At 42.5% G+C, this 24,244-nt stretch overlaps 1 protein-coding gene across 1 annotated transcript; it reads right to left on the reverse strand.

Moving 5' to 3' along the window:
* Positions 1-308: 308 nt before the first annotated feature.
* LOC146652624 (multifunctional protein CAD-like) lies at positions 309-22,700 on the reverse strand. Its single transcript, XM_085382713.1, has 39 exons — positions 22,446-22,700; positions 21,185-21,324; positions 20,880-21,009; positions 20,603-20,745; positions 20,143-20,284; positions 19,874-20,045; positions 15,433-15,618; positions 15,196-15,305; positions 14,853-14,995; positions 14,581-14,714; positions 13,379-13,610; positions 13,066-13,287; positions 12,785-12,973; positions 12,130-12,254; positions 11,421-11,554; positions 10,937-11,049; positions 10,177-10,341; positions 10,008-10,093; positions 9,595-9,841; positions 9,188-9,286; positions 8,761-8,985; positions 8,382-8,564; positions 8,080-8,298; positions 6,337-6,504; positions 6,056-6,238; positions 5,243-5,347; positions 4,553-4,801; positions 4,361-4,442; positions 3,902-4,068; positions 3,558-3,722; positions 3,352-3,483; positions 2,961-3,162; positions 2,679-2,869; positions 2,411-2,551; positions 2,181-2,321; positions 1,767-1,877; positions 1,575-1,676; positions 955-1,049; positions 309-709 (listed from the first exon to the last, which is right to left on the reverse strand). The coding sequence occupies exons 1-39, from the start codon at positions 22,525-22,527 to the stop codon at positions 610-612; spliced, it is 5,955 nt and encodes a 1,984-aa protein (XP_085238839.1). The 5' UTR covers positions 22,528-22,700; the 3' UTR covers positions 309-609.
* Positions 22,701-24,244: the final 1,544 nt, after the last annotated feature.

Raw genomic sequence — 24,244 nt, forward strand, 5'->3', positions numbered from 1 at the left:
TAGGACAAAGAAGCAGCACACTGTCACAATCAGCAGGGCTGATTGTGTGTAGAGTGAAGGGTGGACCCAAATGCAGACGGAAACAAAAGGCAAAATGCAAGGCTAACAATAAACTAAACTGGGTGAGCTAAATTAACTTAAAAACCTACAACAGGAACATGGACTTGACGCGAGGAGACTTGACGCAACTTCTTGGCTTGCAAACAAAGCAGACGATCTGACAATGACACACTGAAAACACAGGACTTAAATACACAGGAGGTGATTAGGGGAAGTGGGAACACATGGAGGAACAGCTGACTGACATGAACCTAATGACAGGACGGGGGAAGTGAAACTAAATACAATGAACAAAGAACACACGACTCCTTCAAAATAAAACAGGAAACACTGAAACTAGACATGACAACACAAGCTTAACAGACCTAACACGTGATGAACGATACAAGAACTCAAACATAGAAACCAAGGAAACAATAATTAATAACTGCCTTTCCTTAACTAAAGCTAAATAGGAATGACACAAACTAATCACATATCTAAAATGAGACAAATACAAAATGAACTCAGAGCGCTGGGTCAGAGACCCAGCCTGTGACACACACTGAGTTATCGGCCCAGTACGGTGGCCAGCAGGGCCATTCGGATGTACATGCCATTCTCTGCCTGACGGAAATATGCCGCCCTCGGGTCTGTGTCCACCTCCACACTGAGAGAGAAATAACAAAGAGAAACAGATCATTAGTCCACTTAATCAACACAATAGCAAATAATGTAAGGTGGGTTAAAATAAAATTCAGTTCAAATTTAAGTTAGTTAAAAGAAATCGTACTGAAATTAGACATTGTACACAAAACGTTACATTTTTGCAGCCCATTTAAGGGCTCAAGCAACATTTAAACAACACAGCTGGAACTGATATTGTTGTCAGACATTTGACTGAGCGCGTCTCACCTGATTTCATTGACTCTGGGCAGCGGGTGCATCACCACCATCTTCTGTTTGGCTCCAGTCATGATGTGAGGAGTGAGGACGAACTGACCAAAACACTGAGAGAAACAACAGAGTCACAGTTAAAGATCAAAAATACTCCGGGATCATCCATTCACATGAGACCTGAGCTGATTGGTTCTGTCTGCACCTATGAATGCTTAGCTAAAGGGTTCCACTTCCATATTTCCCCACACGCTTACATCTGTAGAGGGGTGAGGGAACGCCTTCTTTCTCGCATATCTTCTTGTTTTCTTAAGACAATTCTATTTAATAGTTTTGCCTCTAGAAATATTTCATTTGGAAAGAACTTTGTGACGAATAACTGAACAAATCAGCTGCTTTCCACTAAAGATGAACTCCAAATGCAGGCAAACCCCAGCTTCACCAGATGGAGTCAGTGGAGTTTGCAGTGCAGAATAGTGGATTAGGGAAAATGTCACCATGAGACCAACTGAACGATATCAAAAACGATTACCGGGCCAGCATGAGGCAGGAAGCACCAGGCCTAACTACAGATGCGCTGTGAGTATATGCAAGTATCTGTGTCACAAAATAAAACCCGTCGGTGAAATGAAACTTACGGCTTTGTACTCCTCCTCAGATGCAAACCTCTCCTTCTGGATCCTCGTCATGTAGAGGACGTCGGTGTCAGGCAGAGCCTCCTCGATGCTGTCAAACTCCTCCTGCAAACAAACATGTTTTTTTAAATTAGCAGTTTTTAGTACATATTTGTGAAAACTCCTCTTTGCTGTGTAACCATGTTTAGTCCTCACCTGTTTGATGCCCTTTGAGGCCACGTAGCTGACGATCTCTGCTGGCATGTGGAGGTTTTTGGGAGCTACGTAACGCAGAGTGATGCGGTACTGGGTCAGCAGTTTGAACCTCTCGATTTTGCTTGCTGTGTCTTTTACAGCATTTTAAACTAATTACATCTAAGAAGTTCTTTTATTCAATTTGTTGAATGAAATTCTAGTGTTTTCTTTCAGTTACGTTTACTTAGCATCAACTAGCCGATATCTGCTGCTGTGTGCACGTTCTTCATGGCTATGGCTGCTAAAGAAGTGTGTTAGTGTTGGCAGATAACTTCACTCTCTTCTTAAATCTGGTCAATTTTGGCTCCAAAAATAATCATGGCGGTGGCCAAAACACCAATGTGATGTAATATTATTGTAGAGTCTTTATCTTACAACAGAAAGCATGGAAGGCAGCTGCATTATTACCGCATTCACTTTTATTACCATTGGAGTTTCTTTGACAGGTTCTGGAGGATGGGTGGAAGAAGTGGGCCAAGTCTTCACATCCTCACCGTAACCTGGAGGCACGAGCACCTGAAGGAGACAGGACACGTACTTTATTAGATCAACTACATTTATTCTCTTTGTTTTCTTGTTCAAAAGCAAAACGCACGAATGCTGACCTGGCCGTCGATGTAGGCCACCTCTCCTCGCAGGACCACGCGGCGGACTTTACCTTTCACCTTCATACCTTCGAAAGGAGTCCACTTAGACTTAGTGAACTGCATGGCCTGAGGAATAACCCACTCCTGCTCCAGGTCCACCTGAAAGACACGTAATTGATAAATAATTAGGAACATATTTCATCAGAGTATGGATAGGCTGCTAATTACTGCATCAAAATAATGTCTCCTTAAAATGAATTCCCTTTAATTGTGTTTGTCTGTGTACCTCCACGTAGGTGTTTTCCTGAACGGGCAGGTTGAAGATCCTGCGTGGATTGTCATAAAGACGTCTGGTAATATCATCCAGAGTCAGACGTCCATCACTGATGGCGGTGAGCAGCAGAGGCAGCATTGTTTCCAGACCGGGGTAACCAGGAGGAGGACGCTCACTGTTCTTCTCGTCTACAGAGTGAGGAGCTAGCAAAACAAAACAAAAACCGTACAGTTCAGGAAGGTCGAAGACAAGTCTGTCTGCATGATCGGTGACAGAAAATGAATGCTCTCTGACCGTGGTCTGTAGCAAAGCAGTCGATAATGTCCAGATTTTCCCAGAGTGTCTCCATGTCCTCGCGTGTTCCCAGCATGGGTCGAACCTGCGCTCGACCGTCGCCGATCTGCGCCACATTATCCTCACACAGGAAGAGGTGGTGAGGGGCGACCTCGCATGTGACCTGGATGCCCTTCTGCTTTGCAGCTCGGATTACCAGGATCTGAAAACCATTAAGAAGTATTAAAACTGTAGGAAAGAATCCAAAAAATTAAGATAAGATGCACTTTAACAGCCAAAGCAATCGATAATAAAACAGACTAAAAGTAAAATACCTCAATAATCCACTGAAATAGTTTAAAATAAAGTAAAAGTTGCATAAAATTAACAACAATAAGAAACAGCTCTTTACCTCCTCTTTCTTGGCCACGTGACAGATGTGGACTGGCCGCTGGTACAGCTGGGCCACCATGAGGATCGCCGCCACCGTCTGCTTCTCAGCGTGAGCCACGATGGGCATCTGCTTGGGCCATTTCTCAAAGTGCTTTAAACAGATCCACACGGTTAGGGCTGAAGCATCTCTAATGGCCTTCCAGCAACACTTAAAATCCAGCCTACCTCCATCCACAGGGAGACGTTGTCCATCTTGAGGGTGGAGTATGTGTCATTCAGGTACATCTTCAGACCGGCGGTCTGGCTGGCGATGGGCGGCAGGACAGCAGCGTTGTCCGTGGCAGCGCCCACATACAGGGCGTAGTCGCAGCGGCTGCCTGCTTTGGCTAACTGGTGACACAATATAACAGGAGTCAATGTCATATCGCTTCAAATTTTACTGAATACTGAAGTACTCATTTCTAATCTTGTCCATTCTGGTCACTGCCAACAAAAATCTTAACATTTCTGCATTAACAGGATCAGCCAACAGATTAAAAAGTGAATACAATTTAAAAACGTGGGTTTACCTTCTGCACCAGAGCCAGATTATTAGCATCAGTGATGGCGGGGGAAGTGTTGGGCATCGCACACACCAGGGTCACTCCTCCTGCCAGAGCAGCTGCTGTGCCTGAGGAGAAGTCCTCCTTATGGGTGGCGCCAGGCTCCCGTAGGTGAACGTGGACATCGATCAGACCTGTGATTCAATCAAAAACCAAAATACTTCACCCGGTATCTTTGTACTAGTTTGTCTGCATAGCTCGACTTCAAATATTTAGAAAAAAACAGTACTATGTGAAAAAGAATTAAAATGAGAAGCTGAACTATTAGTGCAAGTAATTAGTAAAGCTTTTAGTAGGATGAAGTATTTACTGTTTAAAGAACCTCAGTTTTTGAACAACTTTGCTTTAAAGACTCAAGAATTCCTGTTTCAGAAACAAACATCTAACATTACATTAGTGTTGTTGTTGCCGTTTACGACCACTCACCGGGCAGACGGACGAGTGTCTGGGATGCCATGCTGTCAACATGAGTTTTCACTGGTGGAGTCCTTCCAATCTGACGAAGAGCCTGCAAACGAGTCACCCTTTATTAATCATGTTCCCATAGAACCACATCACACAAACATCCTAACAAAACAAAAAACAAACAACAAAAAAAAAAAAAAACAGATCGCGTACCTGAACAAAGAGCTTGGTGCACTTGATATCGATGATGAGCGGGACAGAGTAGTCGATAGCCATACGCCTGGTCCTGTAGCCTTTGGTGACAAAGGAGGAGAGCCTTCGACCTCCACTGTTCCTCATGGAGAGGTTAATGACAAGGTCGAAGTGGTTCTCCTCCAGGTAGTTCATGATGCTGCGCTGCTTCTCTTTGGTGGCACATTCATCGCTGTCGTACTCCTCAAACGGCCAATCGATTGCAGTCACCTGTACAAGGAGACAAAACAAACTTAAAGACAATATCTTAAAGAGTCTTAAAGTTTCTATCCTGATTTCATCCTGTCATAGATTAATAACACTATATTTTAAGTATTAAAGTACTTAAGTGAACGCCACAATTATGAACAATGACATTTCTAAATACATTTCTGCTATTTTTCAAAAGCTCTAGCAAAATAAAACATTTTTACAGCTACATTGTATCCATGTATAAGTGCTGCTCATCTGGAATCTTTGGTTTAATGTGCAATTCAAGAGGAATGATAAAGATGTAAAGGGTTACCAGGATTAAAGCATTTAAAAACAAATACACACAAACACGACCATATTCATGAGTCACTCACAGATGTGCCACTGCAAAATAAGTCGATTTTGATTTAAATAAAGTTTGTTACTCCAAAAAAACGAAGCCTGTGTTAAAAGAATTACCTTGACTCCATGCTCTGTGTAGAAGTCAGCCGTGCCCATGCTGGCATACAGGTCATATCCCAAAGACTCCAGGGCCTGCACGGTGGGCAGCAGCTCACTCTTGTTCTGCAAACACAAGTCAATGCAAATAGTTTGGATAAACAATAAAATCATAACATCAGTGCTGAAAGCTGGAAAAATCTATTTCGTTTACTATGCTTCACACAACCGGAACACTCTGCAGCTGCTCCTTAAAATCAGATCACTCTTAAACTTCTTAAATCTATTGTGGTAGACAGACAGTTTCAGTTTCAGCTCATCTTATCTGACATCGATGGCCTTTTCATACAGTTCCATTTGCTGTTTTTTTAACCCAGCATTCATATCTTTAGACTTCCCTGAACCACAGTCGCCCCTTAATATAGTTTTTATATATTCAGGCAAACAGATCATAATATTTCAACGCCGCAGAAAAAAAATGTGGTTCGATGATTTTTATTCCATTTGTGTTGCTGAGATAGTTTTGATCGAGTTTAACTACATCTGGTCTCATGGTGATAATATTTACAGTTATCAGCTGTTGGTGGAATCATCAACAGCTGCTGCAAAAACAAATAATCAAGGTTTGTTGCTTTTCTCGTTAGGAAAGTAGCAGATGCATAAAATCTGTTGTTTATTCCCATGTGACTGATCAGCCACAAAAACATCTGCACCTTTAATGTGCCACTAAAATGCATCATTCGTACTTCCAGCTGCATCACTTGTGAGCTGAACTCACTGTTCACATCTGGATCCCTATCTGTTGTGTTTTTGTCAGTCGAAACCTTTAAGTACCTTATAGCTGCCGATGGAGAGCAGGATGTTCTTCTTGGGGATCTTGAAGCCTGTGGAGAGCATGGCTTTGAGGTAAGCCTCGTACCGGTTCTCCCCAAAACAGGCTACTTCTGCAGTGCTGGTCATCTCCACCCCGAGCACCACATCAGCTCCGGCCAGCCGAGAGAAAGAAAACTGAGGGACCTGGAGGACATTGAAGCAATCCGTGATGCTCAGTCAGATGAGAAGACAAAAGTGATTTAACATGAAGGGAAATTTATGATTGCTTCCACACTGCTTACCTTGACTCCCACAATCCCTTTCCCTTTCATCAGGCCCACTGGCTCCACGTCCTCCCCCATAATGTACTGGGTAGCCAGAGCCACCAAGTCCACTCCCAGCGTCTTGGACACAAAGGGGAAGGAGCGAGAAACTCGGACGTTGCACTCGATCACTTTGAGCTGGTCATCCTGAGAGAAAAACACAGCGGTGAATGAATGCTCTGACCAGTGTTGATAGAAGACATAACTGTCCTTTGCATTATTGACACAGCTTAATTTTCACAACTTAATGAGGACTTTCAGGGTCTGTACTTTACAATGTAAACACCTTAAAGTAACGGACAAACAATGCCATCTGTGGTGGCTGTAAACGGGAAGAAACATATCTGTAGCTTGTTTTCCCAAATCTACAGCAAAAGCATCACATTTACTTTTATTTTTCATGGAGGTAACTTGTTAGTTTGCTTGCTCTGCATGAAGATGACATAACTCTTATATGAACGACTGGCACCAAGCTCAGCTTCTCTCAAAAACTAACACTGCATTAATCTTTGCTTTCCTGGTGTCCTTGGTACTCGCTCTAACGCAGCGGTCCCCAACCCCCGGGCCTCGGACCGGTACGCGAGTCGTTTGGTACCGGGCCGCGAGAGTTGAGGCTCAGGTGTGAAATGTATAGTTTTCAGGGTTTTTAATCAGTTTTCAGCGTTATTTTGTTATCGTTTTTATCGTTAACTCTGTTTTCCTGGATCTTTTCATGTGTGTTATGAATAAATCTTTTTTTGGTACCGGTACTAGTTTTATTTTGTTGTATTTATCTGTGACACCTTAAAGGCCGGTCCGTGAAAATATTGTCGGTCATATTGCGTGGCGCAAAAAAGGTTGGGGACCGCTGCTCTGACGCATAGTTTGTTTTTTTAAATGACCCCAGCTGCCTTTTAAAAGCTTCAGGAGCACAACAATGAGGTCACCTGAAAAAAAATCCATGTAGCACTTGTATATTTCTGTTACACCAGAAAATAACCCCCAAACATTTCTAGGTTTTTATTAAGTACACGCAATATTTTCACTCTCACATTTTACTCTGTACTGGAAGACTTGTTCATTTTCAAGATTCATTCATCCATCCATTTTCTTCCACTTTATCCGGAGCCGGGTCGCGGGGGCAGCAGCCCAAGCAGAGAAGCCCAGACCTCTCTCTCCCCAGCCACCTCCTCCAGCTTATCCGGGGGAACACCAAGGCGTTCCCAGGCCAGCCGAGAGATATAATCTCTCCAGCGTGTCCTGGGTCTGCCCGGAAAACCTCGCCCAGGAGGTATCCAGGGGGCATCCTTGTCAGTTGCCCGAACCACCTCATCTGGCTCCTTTCGATGTGGAGGAGCAGCAGCTCTTCAAGATTCTCTCAAATAATTTTTCACCATATAAACTAAGGTTTTTTTTATTTAGGCGTCATAGTTCTGAGGAGAGATATGTGTTTTTTAATAGGTGGACATTTCTGCCAGCAGGTTGGGGATTAAAAAGGTCGATCATGCTTGGCTAATTTGAGCAACTGTGCCAACTTTACAAAACTATACGTTTTTATACCACAACTCCCCGTTCAGCCTTAAATGCCAGAAGAAGAAGACTAGTCTCCCTAAATCTGACTCTGTTTATTACCGGAATCTGGAAAATACTGTAAGAAAGCTACATAAAGTATCAGCATTGAGTAACAATTTAAATTCACGTCCTCAGCAACAGCATTTAACAGTATTTCCATGTACTTCTTACCTTTGCAATTAACTGCAGGTTAAACGGCCCGGTGACTTGCAGCTCCTGACCGATGGCGTGAACGATCTGCATGATCCTCTCTATGGTTTTCTGATTGAGGTCCTGAGGCGGTGTCACCAAGGTGGCGTCACCAGAGTGAACTCCAGCGTTCTCCACGTGTTCAGAAATCGCAATGCCCATCACTACACAGTCACATGCGACAGCGTCCACGTCTATCTCCTGCGAAATTTATAAACAGTACAGCCTCAACTCAACTTGATAATAATCAATAATTCTGCTGTAATTATCGGGTCTTTAACTACCTTAGCCTCCTGAATGAATTTAGAGATGACCACAGGGTGTTCCTTGGACACTGCTACAGCGTTACTCAGGTATTTCTCGAGGTCGCTGTCACTGTAGGCGACGTTCATGGCCGCTCCGCTCAGAACATACGAGGGGCGAACGAGGCAGGGATAACCGACCGTCTCGCAAAACTTCACAGCAGACTAGAGCAAAGAAGAAACGTAAACGTCATCGAAGCTGGCTTTGCAACTATTTTTCTTAGTGTTGTATGTACAATAGTAAATAACAGTAAATATAATTTACTAGCATATTAAGGCAACATTTGAGGGTTAAACATCTTTAACTTTACAGACCGAGACATCGGTGACATAAAACGAGCTCATCGTCAGTCTGCTGTACCTCAGTGTCTGAGAGCTCCTTCCACTGCGGCTGGCTGATGCCGATGGTGTCCAGCATTCGGGAGAACTTGAACCGGTTCTCAGCGCTGTCGATGAACTCGGGCGAAGTCCCCAAGATGTGGCACTGCTGGCGGTGCAACGACATGGCAATGTTGTTGGGAAGCTGGCCTCCCATAGACAGGATCACTCCCTCTGGGTTTTCCCTTTCATAGATGTCCATCACCACCTGAAAGATGCATAGAAATACTCATCTCTAACTACGAAACACTGCAGATTAATACGTGTACAAGGAAATTAATAACAGTGTTAGAAAGTTTGAGGGGATGACTTGCAACAAAGAGCCCAGAGGCTACTTTCACCCAAAATGTGAGACTTGAATCAAGTCACATTCACCACAATCACACTTTCCCGTATCAGCTAAAACTTACCTCAAAGGAGATCTCATCGAAGTAGAGGCGGTCGCACATGTCGTAGTCTGTGCTGACTGTCTCGGGGTTGTAGTTCACCATGATGGTCTTATAGCCCATCTGCAAATGGTTTGATGCTTATTTCGTAACATTTGGATTACTGGCTCTGGGGTGTAATAATACGTGTAATAATCAACACAATAAATGACAAAAAAAGATCTAAATTTGTATGTTTTTTCATAAATAAGTAAATTAATCCTCTCAAGCTAAAAAAAAAAAAAAAAAAAAAAAGTTTAGTAAAGGAAATAAAGAGATGAACTGAACATGAAGGCGGTTCTTCCTGCTCCCTGGATTCAATTTCAGTGAGGTAAAAGACTAACTCAGTCATAAAGAGAGCATCCGGTATTAAAGTCTCACGTAGGCCTTACCTTCCTGAGCTCGGTGATGCACCCAACAGCGCACCAATCAAACTCCACGCTGCTGCCGATGCGGTACACGCCCGAGCCGATCACCATGACGTGCTGATCGTTGAAGCTCAGGTCGTCCTCTGTGCCGTGGTAGGTCAGGTACAGGTAGTTTGTGTAAGCCGGCCATTCAGCCGCCACTGTGTCAATCTGCTTCACCACTGGCAGGATGGACCAATCGTGACGCAGCTTTCTGACGGCCAGCTCTGTGCTGTTAGAGGGAAACGTGGATTCAGTGATAGAGGACAAACCAAGGAAGTTTGGATTCTTTAATAGCACTTTATCTAAAATAACATTTCATGCTGATAATACCCTAATCACAGAGAAAGTTACCATTAAGTTAAAATAAGACAGTGATTATTTCCTTTCCTACCCACCTCTGTACAGCCAGTGCTATCTGCTTGTCTGAGAAGCCCAGCTGCTTGGCCTTAAGCATCACCTCTGGAGGCATGGAGCTCTCATCCTGGACGGAAGGAAATTAATCCAGCATCTTAATCCATTTCGAACAGCTCTTAGTTTTTTCACGTTATGTCTTATCGGCCTTACCTGATTGTAGGTCTCCAGCAGCAGCTCGTGGTCGGCGATGTTTTTCATCTTGTGCAGGAACCAGCGGTCGATTTTGGTCAGCTCATACAGCTTTTCCACAGTGTAGCCAGCTTTGAATGCTGCCGCCAGCACAAAGATACGCTTATCTGTAGGAGTCTGCAACTCCTGGTAAGCAGAGGGAGCACAACATACTAACTGTGAAGTAAAGTGCTGCTAGTTATTTGCCAGCCATGAGCATCAGCACAGACATTTGGGCTTATTTTCTCAAAATAAATAAATAAAAATAAATCAGCCACACACATAGTAGCAGAACATGATTAACAGCATGCAATGAAACATTCCTCAAAAAACCCAGAAGCAGGAAGCATTACAGTAGTAGATCGCTCAGGGGAGATCTGGCACCATCTACTGGTCCCGTTAAGACAGAACAATACAGTTTTGACCTTTTAAAATGTCCTTATCACAATCATTTATAGGGTCACCATCCTAATAGAGGCGTAGTAAAACAGATCAACATGCTTTAATGTGCAGCACCATCACTCATCCTTAAAAGTCGATGGCATTGCATAGCAAAAGCACTAATGTTGTGTTCTGACCAAATATGAAGCAAATCATTGCATGTTTGACTGAAAATGGTTAAAAATCTTTCAACCTGGGATAAAGTATTTGCTGACACTGTGCACTGAACAGGTCGTGCAGCAGCAAGGCATTTTTTAACCAGTACAACCATTTAACCTGGACTTCAGCTATGGGAGGTTACCTTTTCAGAGACAGGCTTGATGGTGTGGTCAAAGCCAACACAGTTCTCATCCACCATCCTCAGAGCTTTCTGGAAGGCTTCCTCAAAGCTACGACCAATAGCCATCACCTCCCCTGTCGAGGAAAAGGTTCAAGCACTGAGCACAATATCCATAATAAGCACCTGACTTACTGGCTTCTCTGCCCGCACTGGTAAAGGTTAACTTTATAATCAAACTGTGAAATAAAGCAGTAGAGTAAAACTTTAATGCCCTCATGGAGAAATCTGCTGTGATAGCAGTGCAGAAAAAATGAATAAATAAGAATAAAAAAGAAAGAAAAAACATAGTAGGTGCAAAAAATGACCATGTGAATTTATTGTTAGCTTTACTGAGACCAAACTAAGTATTTTTAAAATGCTCTGGAATACTAACAGTACTAAATCTACTACCTATTTACAATTTGTTACAACATATTTTTGTTCCAAGCTCGCTTTTGCCTCTTACCAACACTCTTCATGGAGCTGCCTATCTTGGTGGAAACCCTGAGGAACTTGCTGAGATCCCAGCGAGGCACCTTCACCACACAGTAATCCAAACTCGGCTCAAAGTTTGCCGTCGTTGAGTTTGTCACTGAGTTTCTGGACAAAAATACAGACGCAGTGCAAATATTTTTCATTGGTGAATCACTTAATTTAAAGGCAGTTAAGACATTTATGCCAAAAAATAAAAAAAACTACAATGCTTATGTTGCAACTGCTCAAAGCAGCTTTGTCAAAACAATAACTTCAAATTAACCAAACTGCCAGCTGTGCAGGTGATGAATATCATCTTGTTTCCAAATTTCTTTGCTGATGAAAAATTGTGAGCACGTTTATACTAAAAAAAATGATTGAATTTCAATGATCAGATGTCTTTAAGTGTAATGATTGACTAGCTACATGTTTCCTGGGTCTGTGTGACACTGTGGGGTCCACATGCAGTGAAGGCAGAGAGTCTGTGCTGCCTTACTTTACAGGCATCTATGCATCACAATTATTTTTTGGTCGTTTAATATACAAAAATTGATTTTAAGCTTGAATACTTTAAACCCCACTTTTAAAAAATGTTCAGTTTGGCAGAATACTGGAACGTCTTTGTTGGATGTCATCATTCTGTAAAAGCAGCGATGCCCCTGTTAGTTCATTATCCGCCGTTCTTAAGCTGAGAGACGTACTTGAGCTGTGGCAGCGGGATCCCCAGACCAAGTTTAGCTGCTACGTAGGCCAAAGGATAACCAGTCGCTTTACTGGCCAGAGCAGAGCTCCGTGACAGGCGGGCATTCACCTCAATGATGTAGTACTGCAACACATTATACATAGAAGATACAATTCAATCACAGACATTACGGGAATTAGACCAGGAGCAGGAATACCAGCTCCCCATGCACACAAGACCTGTTTAAAGGCCTGTTCTGATACATAAAGCCTATTCATACAAATCTATTCCTGGTTTGTATGAAATGAACTTGGTCACATTGATACCTAAAACAATTTTCTTTTAAAACTTATTGAACTAGGATTTACATAGCAAAGACTTTTTACAACCTTGTTATGGAGCCAAAACAGTAAATGTAAGCCGTTGACATACCTGGCTGTTACATCATCTGCAGATCCAGCCGCACACTCTGTACATCCTATAGCCATATAAACTGTATATACTTCAAGTCATGTTACCACCCATGCTTATTTCAATATACCTACACTTTCTGTACTATTCATTACAGCATGTCACTGGCTTTAAAATAAGGAAATGCAAAACAGATCCACTTTATAGGTGAACACAGTCCTATTTGTGCTTTTCATCACCCAGGTCTTCACATATATGCTTACCTGTTCAGATTCGGGGTTAAGAGCGTACTGGATGTTACACTCTCCCACGATGCCGAGATGTCTGATGACTTTAATGGCCGTGTTTCTCAGCATGTTGTACTCGCGGTCATTAAGCGTCTGACTGGGAGCCACTACAATGGATTCCCCAGTGTGGATACCCAGTGGGTCGATGTTCTCCATATTACACACCTAAACAAGAGGAAACAACAGCCACTTTAAATCACCCTCAGTTTTTTTTTAGTGAGTATAAACCGTTTGTTCTCTGGTCTCCTTTTACTCACAGTCACACAGTTGTCATAGGCGTCCCGGACCACCTCGTACTCGATCTCCTTCCAGCCTTTCAGGGATTTATCCACCAGCACCTGAGAGGTGTGAGCGAATGCTGCCGTTACCAGAGAGGTCAGCTCCTCTCTGTTGTTGGCAAAACCGGAGCCGAGGCCTCCGAGAGCGAACGCTGAACGAACCAAGACGGGGTAGCCAAGACGCTCAGCAGCTGCCACCGCCTACAGCAGAGTTAATCAGATAAATTTAGACTTCACTGGGGCAAAAAACAATCCAGAAGCTATTAATTTATAAGCGAACACGTCTCCTCACCTGTTCCACCGACAGAGCTGCTTCACTGGGAGCTACATGCTCATTGATCTCTTCCATTTTCTCCACAAAGATTTTTCTGTCTTCGGTCATCTCAATGGAGGAAACAGGAGTTCCCAGAACCTGCACTTTATATTTCTCCAGAACGCCCAGCTTGGTCAGCTCTACACCGCAGTTCAGAGCAGTCTGACCTCCAAAAGTCAGCAGGACGCCGTCCGGGCGCTCATTTTTTTTATCACCTGTAACAACAAGATGTAATGACACGAAGCACTCACAACACATGAAAATGAGACAAACAGCTCTGTGGATTTCACACTGGGAATTTCATCCCGTCCAAGACATTTGGAAGTCTGCAACTGAACTAAAAGCAGCTTAAGTGATCTTTGATTTTTTACTGTAAAAGCCTTTTAGCCTCTTCGTTTCCACTCTATACTGCCATATGATGGATGCAGGTAGAAAGCTGAGCAGGGATTTTTATATCTTTGAGCCAGCACATTTTTACAGAAACGTATTATGAACACTGAAATTTAAAAATAAAAATAATAACATAAACTACATTAAATAAACCTGGGCAAAGACGGTAAAAATCTGAGGGAATATTTGTCCTCAAACTTGTTTCTTTTCATTATCATTATTAATCCGCACTCTTATTTTTCCTCTTACTAATTACTGGCTGTTGTCTCTATATTGCATCTATATAAAAACCAGAGTGGAGCAACGAGCTCTCTTTAGTCCACCAGCACCACCCTTTATCTTACATGATGACTTCCATGGAGCCGCGGATTTAAGGGCTGCAACACAAAGCTCATGTTTTGCCTTTGCTTTTAAACACTTGTGCTGCATTCAAGTGTTCAACCAAACAAAGTGATGGACCACGTAAAAGTATCTTATCCACAGTAAAGAAATAAAAATAAAGGTTGTCCTAGAACCCACTGTCCCAATTCCTACAATACAGACACAAAAGAAGACTGAACTACCTTCAACAGTCACCAAAGCTACAAACACACCTGTACAGAACTGCTCTGTGTTCTTTGGTGGGCTGTGATTATGTGAGACCCCTCAGTCTTTTAGACAAACACAATCTGGGGTCAATACTGACTGATCCGAAAAAACAAACAAACAAAAAACAGTTGACCTACAAATTTCACTGTGTCCACAGTTTCTCTTCTTTCATCAGTCACAGAGTTGCAACAGAGAGAATCCATACCTGAGTGACGTACTCTGCTGTAATCGGCAGAAAGTAGACTTTGTCAGCCAGATCTTTGGAGGTCTGGACAGTGGCAATGTTGGGATTGATCAACACAGTCTGGATATTCTCTTCCTTCAGAGCCTTAATAGCCTGGAAAACAGAGCAGAGTAACATCAGGAGGCACAGAAAAAAGTCCTCTGCGTTCAAGTGTTCTTCTTTAAATCCTGAATTAACCCTCCGCTTTACACACAGCCCAAAATAAGACCAAATAGCTCCTGTTTCACAGACCTGCGAGCCGGAGTAATCAAACTCTCCAGCTTGGCCGATGGACAGTCCACCTGAGCCTAGGATGAGGACTTTTTTGGATCTGACATGCCCTTCAGCCTTTGGGGAACCAGTGAAAGTGAGGTGGTCCATCAGACGCTGCTTCACTGGAAAAATATCACACAAATTGCTACTTATTAGTTGTTACACAAGCCAGACTTACAAGGGTTTCTCTTCTTCACAGGCATAGTTACATTACTACTATTAAATACCAATTACTACTGAAAACTACAAAAGTACTTTAGACATAAATTAATATGCACCACAACATTTAAGATGATAAAAAATGAAAGTTAAATTGGAATACCAGATTTTCCAGTGTTGCCCTCTTTATGGTCTTTCACCGTTTCAATGAAGACATCAAACAGGCCGACCAGATCTGTAGGACCAGCCATGTGCTCTGGGTGGAACTGAACACTGGATGAAAGGGACCACAAATGATTTAATTGGGTTTTTTCCGGCCAGTACTGAGGCACTTAAGGCAGCAGAACCAGTCACTTCTAGAGTGAATCACCACTGGACTCCATCTTTCACAGACTGTTACCTGAACAGAGGCTTTGTGTTGTGTACGATGCCCTCGTTGGTGTGGTCGTTAGCATTTGTGAAGAGCACGTCCCAGTCTTTGGGCAAAGTGTCAGGGTCGACAGCGAAGCCGTGATTCTGACTGGTGATGAAGCAGCGCTCTGTCCCATTATGGATGCACGGTTGGTTGTGTCCACGGTTACCGTACCTGAGAAACAAGAGGAAATAACACACTAATTAAAAGATGGATAAAAGACATTTCCCACGGTTAACAAAATCTATAATTATACATTTAGCTTAACCAAGGTGCCCTCTAATGAGGCATTATTATAGCAGAAGCTTTAATTGTCACGGCTGCCGAGGCGAGCCGCGTGGAGTTGGAAGAAGGACCCAAGATGCAGGCAGTGGATGAGATACCGGTGGTTTTATTTACAGAGGTGTAGTGGCAAACAAACAGTGGGGCATAACAAATAACTAAATACACCTAAACTGGGAGAACTAAAAATAACAGACCTGGGAGCATATGACAATGGGATGAGAAGCAGCCGAGGAACAGGACACCATGGAACACAGGGTAACAGACTGACACAGTGTTACACAGACGAACCGGCAACAGGCAGGAGAACACACAGGGCTTAAATACACACACCAGTAATCAGGGGATGAGAAACAGGAGGGCAACACAGCTGGGAGGAATCTGAGCTGACGGAACAGGGGAAACGTAAACTGAGCACACTCACATATGACACAGACCTTCACAATAAAACAGGAAACTCAGACACATGGAACCAGACAAGACATTGAACTAAACAGACAGATTCACAAACAGATGGGGTGACACCATAGACAGACAGATACAGACGCGGACACAGAGGCAGACTGAATATAACACAGAACTTAAACAATCATCATCAAGAAAATGATAACGAACTAAAAGCGCTGGGTCACCGACCCAGGACCATGACATTAATTAACTTGGCCTTTAGATTGTTCATCCAGGTACAGACAAAGCACATTTTAGGACGACTTGTTTGACACTTGTAGTCTTTCAGAAAGAATCTCCACAAACAACCTGTAATCTGTCTGATGGGATGCCAGCCACATTCCAGCAGGACACATGCTGCCCACTCCGACCTTCAGACTCAGCCTGATAAAGCTGCCATCGACAAAGTCTCCCATAATAGATATGGCTACAGAATTTGGCAGACGTGTTTATTCAGCCTTTTTCAGAACAACGACGCTCAATCCAACCCTCTAGTGATCATAAGGGAGACGCCAGAGTGCTGAGAACAGCAAAAATCTGCATTTCACAAAGAAAGTGAGAGCGTGAAAACCTGTGTATCTAGAGAGAGTAGAGGGTGCCCTCAGTCACCCGAGGGCTCAGCAAAAGACAGACGTCAGTGAACGCATCACTACAGATTCACTCAACGTTTTACAGCTCAACCTTTAAAAGGTGCGTTCAGGCTGGCTAATGTGTGTTGCGTAATCTTAGAAACAGTTTGAAGGCAATATTAATACTTGCTTGAGTCATGCAATGACTGGAATGTCAGCGACAGGAACACAATGTGTCACGATCCTGGGTCTTATGACCCAGTGTTTTGAGTTTTAGTTCATTTTGATGTTTATAGTATGTTTAAGCTCATTAGGTCTCCTATGTTCATTTGCTTATTAGTTCCACCTTGTGTTTCCAACCCATGTTAAGTCTCCCCTGCTCTTCATGTGTTTCATGTCTGTGTCTTACGTTGTCAAGTTCTGGTTGTCATGTCTGTGTCCCATTATGTTTCCTATTTTATTTTGAAGAGATCTCGTGTTTTTATATTATGGATTATGTTTTGAGTCCTTTGTTGTACTGTTTCTTGTTTCCCTAGGTCTCAGTTATGGTTATCATAGGTTTAGTTCTTTGGCTTTGTAATATGGCTTCCCTGTGTTCCATGTTGTGTCCACTGTGACGTTTTTGTACCATGTGTTGAAGTGAAATATTATTTTACATTTATAATCTATGTTACTATCCTTAATCAGTATTATTACTGTGACATCACTTATGATTCATGATTATTATGATTTGATCAACACATTTATTGAAACTGACGATGTTATATTAAAGTCTGTACTTCAGGTGTTAGCATAAGCGCATAATAATCTTTCATTGCAGGTGCAACTGTAATCATGTTATACACATATTGCATAATTAAAGGGTTGAAGCTTGGTCAAGTTAATTAATGATTTGAAGCTACGGGCAGCGCGATGTCTGGCCGATCAATGGAGCAAAAGTTCAAGCTGGAAGGATTGCTTATATATATATCCAATTTAACAAATGTTTTCTATGATTGTTTAAGAAAGGAAATAAAGGCCGTGTGCCCTGTGCTGTGGATGTTTGCCTGGTAACAAGTGATGTAGAGGAAGGTCATGCACTTAACGACACAGACACATAGCCTGTCTGGGTGAAAGGATTGCAAGTGTTGTTTAAGTCTAGACAAGTAGAACAACAGGATGCATCTAGAGGGACTGAGAGAGGCAATGTTCTGTTTTAGAATATGGCCAATGTTGTTTTTATCTGGGGTGACGTATGTTGTTGGTCATCATATGTATAAAATGATCCATCTTAACTGTTGTAAGGAAGTTCGATGCTCTTTGGGTGATCGTGCTCGACTTCCCCCATATGTTTTTCAATAAAATCCTGTTTTGACGCACCTGAATGGGACTCTGCAGTCGTTTGTCTCTCTCCTCAAAAAAGAACAGGTGACACATGTTTCAGGTTCCTATGTTCTGTCTCCCCAGTTGCTGTTAAGTTTACATGTCTAGAGTTCAGTCAGTGTGTTTCCTGTTTTACTTTGAAGGTCCGTGTCTCATGTCAGTGTTTCTAGTTTTGCTTCCCTTGTCTCGTCCAGCCTGATTACTCCCAGCTGTGCTCTCCTTCTGTGTCTCGTTCCCTCGTTATCCCTCTGTGTATTTGAGCCCTGTGTTTCTCTTTGTCAGTGTCGTAGTCTCCCTCATGGCTGTGTTTCCCTGTGTGTCAGGCTACGTTCACACTGCAGGTCTTAATGCTCAATTCCGATTTTTTTGATCAAATCCGATTTTTTTGTCTGCTCGTTCACACTACAAATAAAATGCGTCAGCAAATGCGCTCTAGTGTGAACGCTCAAAGCGGCCCGCATGCGCAAAAGAAGATGTCACACACAATGCGCTCTGTTTAGACCCAGAGCAAACAATATTTGACTGATGGCCCTTAATATAAAGACTTCACGTTTCTCAATTTTTGCTTTAAGTTATTTTGTTATTTACATAATAATGTAGATAACCTAATAATGATCCTTATTGCTGTTTTAGAGGAGCGGTGCTTCAAAGGATAGTTGCAGATTTCTGTCAGAATCTGCAGGTTATGCAGTACAAATAAAATGTTCACGTTTCTCCAACGTTGTCTTCCCAACAGTTTCACCGGATGGCCAGGAAGCGTTCGCAGTGTCTTCTCGGGCGCTTCTCTGGCGCTGATAATTGGCGTCTGTCTTGTGTCAGTGACGTAAAAGACGGATTTAATGCGACACGACCATTCACACAGCAGTCGCTTTCTGAAACATCGGATATGTATCGGATTCAATACCACATACGAAAGTGACCCAGATCGGATTTGTGCCGTTCACACGGTCAAACCATGATCGGATATGGGTCGCATAGGGTCAAAAAAATCGGATTTGATGCGCTTTCGCCTGCAGTGTGAACGTAGCCTTAGTTATCCATGTCCCAGTTTAGTTTTCCATACCATTCTGCAATAAAGCATCTTTTTGAGTTTAATTTGGTTGTCGTGAGTTTTGCATTTGGGTCCTTCTCCTGCCTGTACACAGCCGAAACACAACACAATGATCCTGCCAAGAAGGCTTGCAAAATATGAGGACATCCTATTTCACAACTGTAAGACAAGTCCACATCTACACTAGAACATACAGTGAGTTCTTCATTCACATGTGCTCACCCTTTCCACCAAAGGTCATGAAATTCAGCTTCTGACCAGCTGTTCTCACAACAGTGCAGCTGTGGGCCCGGAGTAAAAAGATTGAGCAAAGGTAACTTAAACAAATTTAAATAAAATGTTTTCACACCATCCACCTTCACAAAAATTTCACTCTGGATCTTTTTTTGTTGTTGCTCATGAAGGATATTTTTTTCTTGTGCTTTTAAATCACTTGCTGTTTAGTCCAGCTCCAGCTAACAACACCAGAGCAAGCACTGGCTAACAAGCCTGCGGAAGGGTTTCGAATTTATTACAAAGAGAAAGAGGTGTGTTAAATTGAAGAAATTAGTAATCATGTTAAGTTTACAGGACTGAAAATAATTGAATACATTTTTCTTATAATGGAGCACCATTACTTTTTGATAGTAAACGTTGGTAAAAGTTTAAAATCACTTAAGAATCAAAGTTTAACAATTTATCTTTCAGGTTACGGAGGTGTTGAGTTTGAGGTACTCACTTCATCTTGTAGGTCTTGGCTCCAATGACCAGAGAGAGCAGCTGGTGTCCGAGACAGATGCCAAAAACTGGCTTTGGTTGGTCCACAGAGATCACCTTCCTCACGTTGTTGATGGTGGCCTGACAGAGCTGGGGATCCCCGGGACCATTACTGACGAACAAACCATCAAAATCTGGAAAAAGATGAGAAACAATTATTTATGTAACCACTGATAAAAGTGGTACGAGTTCCCCTGAAGAAAAATCCCCGACATAGCGCGTGTTCCTGACCGGCGGTGTCCAGCGGGTGGTCCCAGGGTACGACAGTAACACGGGCTCCTCTCTGAGCCAGGCAGCGGATCTGGTTGTACTTGATGCCACAGTCCACCACTGTGATACGAAAGCTGCCGCTATGATTGAACACTTTTGGCTCCTGGAGACAACCAAACAGAGAAACATCTAAATATCTGACAGGCACAAAACAAGCAGCAAGCTACCTGCTAAACAATATGTTTTGAGACAACTACAGACAAAAGCTTTTTATTTAGTTTAAAACCTCTTACTTGAGCTGAAGTGTGAGCGCTAAACTTTTCCTATGTTTTAGAGCTTTAAAAAAAACCTTCACAAAATTAGATCCACAGATCAAATCTCCAAGTTTCTAGTTTATCAGTAACATAAATAACGCCCTCCATTAGCACTCGAGAGCTGGCAGAGCTTCGATGGGACTGTAACAAAACTCCTGGTGGGTTACCTTCATGGAGACCTCTCGGACCAGGTTCCTCTTGTCGGGATTATCGAAGGGAATACTTTCCTCAGGAGTCCCGTCCACTATCAGCTTCCCCAACATGGTCCCCTTCTCTCGGATCTTTTTGGTCAAGCAGCGGGTGTCAACACCTGAAGAAAATGGAAACAGTTTGTAGCATTAAATTAAAAAGCTTGCATCTGATTATTTTATGCATTAATATATATTACAGATGCTGAGCAGTTTTCCAATTAAATTACGCCCATTTTTATTCTGGGTTTCTGACCTTGTAATCCAGGAATGCCTTGCTCTTTGAGCCACTGGTCCAGTGACTTGGCTGAACTCCAGTGACTGGGACTTTCAGACAGTTCTCCAATAATCAAAGCAGCAGCGTGGATCTTGTATGACTCAAACCACTGAACAAGACAACAACAGATGAGACAGTGTGTTTTATCAGAGTTAAGACTTCTTTCATTCAGATAAAACCGTCCCACAGAAGAAAAGAAGAAAAATCCTGACTCACTTTTCCACTTTAAATATGTTAATAAGTTTGCAAATTAATTTTCACCTGGAGTTTAAATAACCGCTTACCTTGCTCAGCCCGAACTCTCCCTCTTCATCCATTGGCACACCATAGTTGCCAACCAGAGGGTAAGTGAGGGTCAGCAGCTGGCAGCGGTAGGATGGATCAGTAAGAGCCTCGGGGTATCCCACCATCCCCGTCTGAAACACTAAACACACAAAACATTCTTGAGTACATCATATCAACTACAAGAGCTTAAATCTGCCAGACAGTTAATAATAATTAGGTTTTTTCTTTAGAGTCAGAGAATACTAGCAAACTGAGTTCTTTTCTTTTTAATGCACACTGATGCACTTTCAATAACAATGAAACTCTTATGGTTTAGGACTTGGATGACTTTTTATCTCATAATTATGATTCTCTCATATTTAGTACAATTATATCTTTGTATCTCAAGTGTTGTATCTCATGAGACGATATCCAATTTTTTTCTTGTAGTTCATAATAAACAGTCTCATTATTAAGACATCCCATATTACCTGATATTAAAATTATTTCAGTCGTTGCTGTTGGAAAATACAGATAAATGTGGAGTCTCTTGTAGTCTGAGTGATCACTCAGACTAGAAAGTGCATTAATTACCAGTATTTCCCATTTGATTAAATGAACTCATGCGGCATCTTTAACTGTCTACATATGATGACTGTTTATTGAGAACGAAATGTGTTTTTCGATCTCTATAGTCGATTATTTTATTGTGTTCTACCTACTTGTGTTTCTGTAATAAACGTTTGAAGGGATTATAACACCTGGCTGGAATACAGTCGCATTCCACCCGGGTATACGTCCTCCATCCAGCATACGCTTAAATTTTTATTTATCATTTTAACGTTGCGTGACTCATCTCTGCAGTCACGCATACTGAATGTCAAAATCTGACCTGATCCAAAATCACTATTATCTTATCTTTAATTCGGCATGCTTATTACGACACAGCAAGCAGTTTCCTAGTCACATCTGCCTGCCAAAATACACACAGGTGGGCGCTGAAGGTAGAGGTGGGCGCATGGCTGTGATGGCGTCACTAAATTCCACTCTTTTTCAATGGAGTTTGGCACTGGGGGGGGGAAACGTTAGGAGGATTTGGCGCTTTACAACTCTGAACCATGAGCGTCTTGGAACAAAGGGGCAAACCACACCACACATCCAGATTACACAATGTACCAAAGCAAATGTTTAACCCATGCTGAGTTATATTATACACAGGTGGACTATGCACAATAATAAACTGAGAGTCTGAGGTAAATTAAAACAGTATAAATCACGTACCAATTTCTCCGGATACCGACATGCTTGCACCAAATTGGCGGCCTTTGAACGTCGTCCCGTCCTCCAGGATCAGGGTTGCCATATTTTGTAGTGATTACAGCTGAAGCTAATGCCGGTCTCTGCAATTCTTTTGGTCCTGGTAGAGATCACGCTGAGATGTTTCCAAGTATCAAAGTATCACTTTATTTCCCAATCCCAATACAAATGCGCGTTTGGAGATCAACACTACATCCAGTGCAGTCCTATTCTAAAGTTGATCTGAAGAGTTTTACACAGCAGCTACAGTTATAGTCTCTGGTCTCCTCCTCCTACAGTAAACCCCCCACAGTGGAAAAACACTGGTACAGTGGCCAGGTATGCTAACACCCTGACCCCCATCTCCTTTTAAGGAAATGTCCATCCACCATTGTCTGCCCCTCACCCTCAGTAACTCTTGCTACTGTCCTGAGGGTGGGGGTTAGATGTCCCACTGCCCTGCGATCCAGTTCTTTGTTCCCCCCTTCCAGGACTATTTTTTATTGTGTATTGCTACATTCTATCTACAACAAAATCCTACTATGACACCCACTAATAAACTACATTCCCTATGACCTCAATACCTAATAAACAATCTATTATTTCTACACTAACTGCAGATACCGATAACTGAAGCATTTGTGACGATCCCAGTTTCCACGTGAACGTTCTGCCGCGCAGAAGCAAGAGATGTAGATGAGACTGAGTCACAAAATACTTCAAAAAACACCAATAAACATGAGATCTGGTGGCCAAAAACAAACCTTTGAATGTTGAAACGAATCCAATTTCAATCCGGGAGAAGCAAAACAAAGGAAATATGTTTAGGTTGACAGTTTAGAGTTTGTTCGGACGGGACGATGAGACCAATGTGTTCCACACGCGCCGCCAGCAGCGTGGAAGTTGTTTGTTTGGTTTTTTTAATCATATTTGGTATTAAAATAAATAAATAAAAAATTTACAAATAGACTTTTCCATAAGAATATAAAAGCAAATTTTAGCTAAATAGCTAAATGTCAGGTTAGGAAAATTACATTAAAATAACATCTTGATGCATTCTCAATCATCCAGGAAAGTCTCCAAAAGTTGATTCTGTTCATCTGGACGTAGCGTTTTGTGGGAGAAACGTTTCGTCACTCATCCAAGTGACTTCTTCAGTCTCAGCTGACTGCAGGTTTCCCCAAATCTTATAAACAGTAAATTTGTATAATGACTGAAACAGTCACAGAAGCGTTGGAGGTAGTCCGTAAGAGATTACAGGATGACCCCAACCTCAGCAACAGGACCACTCTCAGCAACGACCAAGTGTGTTTGCTTTTGGAGCTGTGTCTTCATTCCACCTACTTCACATACAAGGGTCAGTTCTACAGGCAGAAACACAGGTGTGCCATGGGCTCCCCAGTTTCACCCATCGTTGCTAATTTGTACATGGAAGAAGTGGAAAAGAGGGCTTTGCTATCCTACCCTGGAACACCACCAAGCCATTGGTTCAGATATGTGGATGACACCTGGGTGAAAATCAAATCTCAGGACGTACTACATTTCATGGATCACATTAACTCGGTGGACCGACACATCAAATTCACCAGGGAGGATATGAAAAGGGGCAGGTTAGCCTTCTTAGACTGTGACGTGTACCGTAAACCTACACATACGGATCAGTATCTAAGGTTTGACTCTCATCATCCACTGGAGCACAAACTGGGTGTCATTAGGACGCTACAACACGGAGCGAACACCATCCCCACAGACACAGCGGCCAGGAAAGCTGAAGAACAGCACAT

The sequence above is a fragment of the Rhamphochromis longiceps genome, linkage group LG15, assembly GCF_057381845.1.
Source record: "Rhamphochromis longiceps isolate RC_006_pf linkage group LG15, R_longiceps_female_GT1.1, whole genome shotgun sequence".
In the NCBI taxonomy this organism is placed as follows: Eukaryota; Metazoa; Chordata; class Actinopteri; order Cichliformes; family Cichlidae; genus Rhamphochromis; species Rhamphochromis longiceps.